The sequence below is a fragment of the Myotis brandtii genome, unplaced genomic scaffold, assembly GCF_000412655.1.
Source record: "Myotis brandtii unplaced genomic scaffold, ASM41265v1 scaffold450, whole genome shotgun sequence".
NCBI lineage: Eukaryota > Metazoa > Chordata > Mammalia > Chiroptera > Vespertilionidae > Myotis > Myotis brandtii.
In genome coordinates, this window is record NW_005367210.1 from 223,003 (window position 1) to 231,650 (window position 8,648).

An 8,648-nucleotide genomic window follows, 5' to 3' on the forward strand; every position below is an offset into this window, starting at 1 on the left:
CAAGGGAGGAGCCTGGCGGCCGGCTGGGCGAGGCCAGGGCCTGCCTGCAGCCAGACCTGGGGGTGGGAGGACCGGGCGGGGATGTCGGACTGTGTGTGGCTTGTCGGTATCAGTTGGTATCAGTCGTGCGGACGTGAACGCGATCGGTGGGAGAGCTCTGTGTGTGAGTGTACGTGCGCGCTTGCCCGTGGAGGAGACGTGTGTCACCTAAGGCTCTCTCTGCTGTGGCTGTGTGTCTGGGCTGGCTGGCTTGGACAAAGTGTGTTTTTGAGGGGCACGTGCACACCTGTCTGCCCTGTTGTTTAAGTGTGTGTTTGGTGTGACCTGACCTTTTCCCCCACCGGGGCTGTCAGGGATTAGGCGCTGCCCCACCCTACAGCGGAGATCCCTCAGTGTTGCCTGCCAATTCCCTTGTTCATCTATAGACTCAGATACTGCCCCACCCGGCTCTGAGGCATGGATAGGGTCCAGTAAACCTGGGGTGCTGATACAACCCCCGGAGAACCACTCCCCGTGTCTCTGCCTCCCAGGCACAAGCATCTACACGGCCAGGGATCACCTTGCTTGACTCAGAAAAACCTGTGAAGTAAGGAGTGTCGTCCTAGCCTCATCCCTAGGGAGATTTCTGAGGCTCCCAAGGTAGTACTTAAGCCATCTTCATCTATGAATAATAGTAATAGTAATAATAATAATAATAATAATAATAATACAGTAGTGACTATTTCCTGATACCTATCCTGTAACAGGGCCATACTACCCTATTTGTGTTTTAATTTCTTCCCACAAAAATCCTATGAGCCTTGTAGTCTGTGAGGCAACTGAGGTGCAGGAAGGTTGAAGACCTTGCCCAGGGCTACCCAGCCGAGAAGGGTCCGGGAATATTTGATGAGTGCCACCCCCAACTGCATTCTTACCAAGACAGGATTACGGCCTTTTACTCAAGGTGGGGGCTCCTTCCCTCCCTCCCTCCCTCCCTCCCAAGGCGGCCCATGCACTAGCGAGTAGCGTGATTGGAGGGTGGGTGTCAGTCCAAGAATTGACTCTGAGTGGTGTTTCCCCATGAATCATGCCTCAAACTGTTGGGAAGGTCTTTAATCAGGCCGAAGTCTCGCTCCCTCTCACACCTTATACCTGGGCCTCCTTGTCCCACATCTGGACTCTGAATGGGTGGGGAGATGGGTTCTAGAGAGAACCTATCTGCCTGACATGCCATTGCCTGTTCCTCCACCCACCGCACACAGCAACACAGCTGCAAGGCTGGTGACTTCCTCTGCCTTCCAATGAATGAACTCTTGGGGCCTTTGAGAGACCTCCCTGCCCTGCCTCACTTCTCACCTCATGATGACACTGAGCTGGCAGCGGGCGAGCTCTGTGTGTGGACGCTGTGATTCATAGCTCTCGGGCCATCAGGCAGTCATAAAGTTCACAATTGAAAAAAAGAAATCCACTCATCTGTTTTGAAATCCTCAAGCAATAAGTGAACATAGAATCTTTATTTTAAAATATTGAAATAAAAAATTCACTTGCCTCCTGACCAAATCCCTTCCTCTTCTAGAAGTTTCCCAGGAGGCCAGGAGCTGCTGTGCAGCCAGTTAAACCTGGGTCCTTCCAGACTTTTCCCTGTGCATTTCCACCGCTATCGCTGTGTAAACATGGAGAGACATCGTAGTGTGTATTTCCACCGCTATCGCTGTGTAAACATGGAGACATCGTAGTGTATGCTGCCGGGTTTTTACATAAATGAGGTCATCTTAGGTGTATTGTTCGGCAGCTCGCTTTGTTCACGTGACAGTATATCCATTCCAGAGTATTCAGTCATGTGTACCGACCTCATCCATTCATCATCCTTCCTCCCTCCTTCCCCATGCCTCCCACCCCTTTCTCCCTTTCATGGGTACCAGCTGCCTACCCTATACTACTCAATAAATACCATGCAAAGTCTCTCTTTCTTCCTCTCATTAACTACCAAATCCATCTTTCCACTTTACTTTTGTTTTTCACTTAATAAATCACTTAGGGCCCTAACCGGTTTGGCTCACTGGATGGAGCATCAGCCTGCGGACTCAAGGGTCCCAGGTTCGATTTCGGTCAAGGGCATGTACCTTGGTTGCAGGCACATACCCAGCAGGGAGTGTGCAGGAGGCAGCTGATCAATGTTTCTCTCTCATCGATGTTTCTAACTCTCTATCCCTCTACCTTCCTCTCTGTAAGAAATCAATAAAATATATATTTAAAAAAAAATAAATCACTTAGGAGACCTTTTCAGTTAGCAATAAAGAGTTGCCTCAATCGTTTAAATGGGTACAATTGTTCCATGTATGGATGACATATAATTTATGTAACCAGTCCCCTAATGATGGACATTCAATTGTCTCCTATAATACTCAATAAATACCATGCAAAGTCTCTCTTTCTTCCTCTCATTAACTACCAAATCCATCTTTCTACTTTACTTTTGTTTTTCACTTAATAAATCACTTAGGAGACCTTTCCAATTAGCAATAAAGAGTTGCCTCAATCGTTTAAATGGGTACAATTGTTCCATGTATGGATGACATATAATTTATGTAACCAGTCCCCTAATGATGGACATTCAATTGTCTCTATTACATGGGCTACAGGAATAGCCTTGTACTTGTATCATTACCTTAGTATGGAGAGCTTCCTGGTCCCTTTTCAGAACGGTATAGTATTTCACTATGGCTGTGTCATGATGTTTTAACCAGCCTCTTACTACTGGACATTTGGGGGTGTTTTCTGCCTTTTGCTCTTAGACACAAGGCTCTGATTAATTTACATATTTAATTTTGGGGTGTTTTAAAAAATTTTTTTTTATTGATTTCAGAAAGGAAGAGAGAGGGTGAGAGTGATAGAAACATTAATAATGAGAGAATCATTGATCGGCTGCCTCCTGCACACCCCACACTGGAGATCGAGCCTGCAACCCGGGCATGTGCCCTTGACTGGAATTGAACCCGGGACCCTTTAGTGTGCAGGCTGATGCTCTATCCACTGATCCAAACCAGCTAAGGCTAATTTTGGGGTATTTTAATTGGAGGATAAATCCCAGAAGTGAGGCACCCAGTGAAGGGTGCATGCCGTTGTCAGTGTAGTGCACACTGCCAAGTCACCCTCTGTGTGAGTTGTGCCAATGTGCCCTCCCATCAGGGGGAGAGAGGAGCCCCAGGCAGCCTCACTTTGGTGTCTTTCTCTCCTTCTTTCTAGATGCGAGCCACTCCTCTGGCAGCTCCTATGGGTAGTCCCTCCAGGAAGAAGCAGTTGAAGTTGGATGATGACCTAGACACGGAGAGTCCCGCCCGGAAGCAAGCTCGAAGTGGACCCCAGCCCAGGCTGCCCCCCTGCCCTCTGCCCCTGAGCCCACCCCCTGCTCCAGTCCGTGCCCCTGCTGTGACCACTGCCTCCCGGCTTGGGCCCTATGTCCTCCTGGAACCCGAGGAGGGCGGCCGGGCCTACCGTGCCCTGCACTGCCCCACAGGCACCGAATACACCTGCCAGGTAAGTGCCCCTGGGGCCCTCCTCCAGCATCACAGGGGCCTGGGAAGAGCCTTGGCTGCAGAGAACTGTCAGGCCTGAGGGATCCGTGTGTTCATGTCGTCCTGTGCTTATTGGGAGCAGCCAGGGAGCCACCCAATTCTCTGTCAAGCCCCAGGCTGGACTGTGACCAGAGAAGTAAACCAGATGGTCCCAGCCCTGGGGAATTCATAGCTTAGGTCCCCATAATGGATACAGGTTGCCGGGGTGGAGCTTACGGACCATGACAGCAGAGGGGAAAAGCCTCTAATGTACTCAAGGGTGTGGGGAGCCGGCACGGCCATGGCATACTCAGCCCCAGGGCGCCTTATGTGCCATGCCAGCTCAGCCTGGTTCAGTGACCCTGAGTGGGGGGTGAAAGGCTTAGAAAAGACAGACAAGAGAATGAAAGCTGGGGCTTGGTGGAACGCTGCCCCTCTGAGGTACAGCGCTGGCGCCCACAAGCCGTGTCTTTATTTTATAGCAGATGCCACGAGGCAGAGTAAGGGCGTGATCAAGATGTTTACAACATTCTTGTGGGTTTCAATCCCACTCAACTACATGCACCTGAACTCTATCACTCAGGCATGTGGGGCCACGTGTTCGGACCACAGGTTCAAGCTTACAGCTACAGCTGTTGGCTAATTGTGCTGGGAGGGCTCTGCCATCCAAGCTGGGACTTGCACGTGGCAATGAGAGGACTGTGCCAGCTCAGTAGTCCAAGGCTTGAACCTGTCCAAAACACTCTGGCCGCGCCCCACACAAGGGGGTGTCAGAAAAAGACCGAGGAGTTAGCTAGGGAGAAGCGGGAAGAGGGAGGTCCGGGCAGGGAAACAGCTGTGCAGAGAGGCCTAGAGGAGGGAGAGCATGGTGCTTCAGGGAGTTAACGGGACTTCACCATGGCCGAGTGGAGAGGGTGTGCAGCCAGGGGCAGGAGATAGGGGCTGGCAGCCACTGGGCATGACCGCACTAGAAAGGACCTCCTGTGGGAAGCCATGGAAGACATTTGCACAAGAGAAGGATGAGATAGAGTAGGCATCAGAACCCCTGGGATCCTGGAGGTCATGGGACCTAACCTATGGCCATTTTACAGATACAGACTGAGGTCAAGAGAGGAGAAGGGTCATGCACGAATCCACATAACATTGGGCCTGGCTTCCTAGGGCAAGGGTCCTTCCAGACTTTTCCCTGTGCATTTCCACTGCTATCGCTGTGTAAACATGGAGAGACATCGTAGTGTATGCTGCTAGGGCAAGGGACCATGGCTGTGAGTCAAGTTAGATGCCCAGTGGCTGGCACAGGTAGGAATGCAAGAAAGGGTGGGCAGTGTGAATTCTAGAGAATGGAAGCTCTGATGATGATGATAATGGGCATAAAGCTACTTTTGCATCATCTGCTCTTTTGGATTTCCCTGCTTTCTGGGTTATTTTTGTTTGGGTTACCTATTCTTTTTCTTTTCTTGTTAAAAAAATATTTTTTATTGATTTCGGAGAGGAAGGGAGAGGGAGAGAGAAACATCAATGATGAGAGAGAATCATTGATCGACTGCCTCCTGCATGTCCCCCACTGGGGATTAAACCTGCAACCTGGGCATGTGTCATTGCCAGGAATCGAACCATGACTTCCTGGTTCATAGGCTGACGCTCAACCACTGAGCCACACTGGCTGGGCTCTGTTATTTTTTCAATTCTCTTAAGTTTAAGAACATATAAGGTAGCAGTTAAGAACACTTGGCTGTGTGGCCTCTTGGCTCTCTCAGGGTTGAGTGTCTTGGTGCAGGAGCGCTTGGCACACTGCCTGGCACCCAGTAGCATGTAAGGGACAGCTGACTGTTTCCAAGGTCAGCCCGGGCTCCACGCGGTCCCCCCTGTGCTCATGCCGTGCTCCGCCCACAGGTGTACCCCGTCTGCGAGAGCCTGAAGGTGCTAGAGCCCTACTCGCGGCTGCCTCCCCACAAGCATGTGGCACGGCCCGTGGAGGTCCTGGCAGGCCCACACCACTTTTACGCCGTTTTCCCGCGGCCCCACGGGGACATGCACAGCCTGGTGCGCCGCCGTCGCCGCCTGCCGGAGCCCGAGGCCGCCAGGCTCTTTCGCCAGATGGCCGCCGCCGTGGCGCACTGTCACCAGCACGGTCTGGTCCTGCGAGACCTCAAGCTGCGACGCTTCGTCTTCGCCGACTGTGAGAGGTGAGTGTGGCAACAGAGGAGCCGCCCGGGAGGTGGGCCCTAACGGGAAACCAAGGCTCAGGAAGGCCAAGTAGCCGACACAGACTGTGGAGAAGCCTGGACAGCACCACCGCCCGGTCCAGGGGAGAAGGGGACCCAGTCCTGTGGGAAGCCCCTTGGGGACCCAGTCCTGTGGGAGCGCTGCCTTTGTGGTTAATCCTCACCGGAGCATATTTTTCCATCCATTTTTAGAGACAGTGGAGGGGGAGAGACTGAGAGAGAGAAACATCGATGTGAGAGAAACACGTCAACTGGCTGCCTCCCGCACGCGCCCCAACCAGAACTGAACCCTGAACTGTGGGCCGATGCTCTATCCACTGAGTCCAACCGGCCAGGGCAGCGCTGCCTTTCTGATAGTAGCGACAGTGATGGAGAGCATCGCTGCTCTGCCTGGCGTGGCCTGGATCCTGGTAAATAGGAGGTGGACACTGTTATTGTCCCCATATGGCAGGCGAGGAAACTGAGACCCAGCGAGGTCAGTAGCCTAAGACCGACAGCTGAATAAATACTAAGCTGGGATCTGAACCCAGAGGTGACTCCAGAGCCAGGGCCCTAGCTCCCTCTGAGCATGAGAGGTGGGAGGCCTGGCTGGGTGACTTGCCGACTCTGGGTGGCCCAGTGTCTCCGGACCTCAGTTTCCCGATTGGTAGGGGAAAGGCTGGATTGTCAAGATGTTGCCAGGATTTCAAGGTCACACACAGCTCAGGGCCACAGCCAGAATGCACCCTGAGCTTCCCACACAGGAACCTTTTCCTCTAAAACTGAAAATCAGGGATTTTTGGAGGGGGGACCGAAAGGGACCTGGCACCCTGTCCCCACCCCAGATCCTGGGAGTATGCAGGGCATCAGCTCACCAAGCCACAGGTGCACATGCACACCCATTAGAACATTGATTTCATTTCAAGATATTTTTGGGAGGAGGGTGACCCCACTGGATTTTTTAAAAACTTTATTTTCAAATACTTTTAGACTTTCAGAAAAGTTGCAAAAACAGTTCAAAGAGGTCCCATGTTTTCTTCACCATTTCCTCTGAAGTTAATATCTTACCTGACCATAGTATAACTACCAAAGCCAAAACATTAACCTTGGTTTCGTACTACTAACTAAACCACAGATTTCACCGTTTCCCCCTATGCCCTTGGGTCCGGGATTCCATTCAGGCCCCACCCTGCATTCGCCAGTCAGGCCTCCTCCGTGCCCTCCAGGCTGACGGATCCTCAGGCTTTTCGGTTCTCTCTTGACCTGGATACTTTTGAAGAGAACCAGTCAGTCATTGTGTAGAACGCCCCTCCATTAGAGTTCAGCTGGTGTTTTTCTCGCGGTTGAGGTGCTACATCTTTGGCATGAATACCACAGAAGCCCTGGCGGGGTGGTTCAGTTGGTTGGAGCGTCGTTCCATACACCAAAAGGTTACGAGTTCGATTTTTGGTCAGGGCACATACCTAGGTTTCGGGTTTTGAACATCAAAAAAACATTATGCTATGTGAAAGAAGGGCAGTCACAAAGGACCATGTATGGTAAGATTTAATTAATATAAAATGTCCAGAATAGGAAAATCTATAGAGACCAAAAGTAGATTCGTGCTGAGGGCTGGAGGGTGGCAGATGGGGAGTGTCTACAATTGGGTACCGGGTTTTTTATATTTTTTAAGGGGTGATAAAAAAGTTCTAAAATTGGATTGTGGTGATGGCTGCACAACTTTTAATTGTACTTAAAACCATTAAATTGTACACTTTAGACAGGTGGATCTTATGGTATATAAATTACATCGCAGAAAAAAAAGAAAATAAATTACATCGCAATAAAACTGTTAAAAAACCTCACAGCAGTCAGACTGACAGGTGATGATGTCTCAATAGCAACCACAGAAGCTAGAAGACAGCGGAGTGCTATCTCCAAGGTGCTGGAATGCCAGCTGGAATTCTATACCCAGTGAAAACGTCTCTCAAGAATGAGGTCAAGCCCTAGCTGGCTTGTTCAGTGGTTAGAGCGTTGGCCCACAGACTGAAGGGTCAAGGGCACGTAACTCGGTTGCAGGTTCGATCCCCTGCCCCGGTCGGGGCATGTGCAGGATGCAACCAGTTAATGTGTCTCCCTCACATTGATGTTTCTCTCTCTTTGTCTCTGCCCCCCTTTCCACACTCTCTAAAAATCAATGGAAAAATATATCCTCAAATGAGAATTAACAACAACAACAACAACAGCAAAATGAGTTCTAAATAAATATTTTCAAACAAAACCCAATCCAGATCTCCCAGAGGTGAGAAAGTGCTTCTTTTCTCAAGGAAATAGTTTGAGAAACACTGTTGGTAGGAGAAGGGCAGTGGAGTCAGACAAACCTGGGCTCAAATCCTGATTCTACTTAAGGAAAAAAAAGTAAAATAATATATATGTATATTTTTTATTGATTTCAGAGAGGAAGGGAGAGGGAAAGAGATAGAAACATCAGTGATGAGAGAGAATCATTGATCGATTACCTCCTGCACGCCTCCTACTGGGGATCGAGCCTGAAACTTGGGCATGTGTTCTTGACCGGAATCAAACCTGAGACCGTTGAGTCGGGTGGGGTGGGGGCGTGGGGGTCCCAGCAGGAGCTGACCCGCTGCCCTCTCCCTGCCACAGGACGAAGCTGGTGCTGGAGAACCTGGAGGACGCCTGCGTGCTGACCGGGCCGGACGACTCCCTGTGGGACAAGCACGCGTGCCCGGCCTATGTGGGACCCGAGATCCTCAGCTCGCGGGCATCCTACTCAGGCAGGGCGGCGGACGTCTGGAGCCTGGGCGTGGCGCTCTTCACCATGCTGGCCGGACACTACCCCTTCCAGGACTCGGAGCCTGCCCTGCTTTTTGGCAAGATCCGCAGGGGGACCTACGCCCTGCCCCGGGGCCTC

The 8,648-nt window shown here is 51.1% G+C and overlaps 1 protein-coding gene across 3 annotated transcripts in view; it reads left to right on the top strand.

The window, feature by feature from the left end:
* TRIB3 (tribbles pseudokinase 3) overlaps positions 1–8,648 on the top strand; it is a 20,769-nt gene that overhangs the window by 1,765 nt on the left and 10,356 nt on the right. Inside the window, exons 1-4 of one of the 3 annotated variants that reach the window (XM_014546556.1) lie at positions 10–943; positions 3,226–3,516; positions 5,427–5,719; positions 8,381–8,646. In XM_014546556.1, coding sequence (XP_014402042.1) covers positions 3,226–3,516; positions 5,427–5,719; positions 8,381–8,646 — 850 coding nt within the window. In that variant the 5' untranslated portion in view covers positions 10–943. Of the gene's footprint in view, positions 1–9; positions 944–3,225; positions 3,517–5,426; positions 5,720–8,380; position 8,648 lie in introns of those variants that run through there. The other 2 variants (XM_014546558.1, XM_014546557.1) reach the window with 2 other exon arrangements.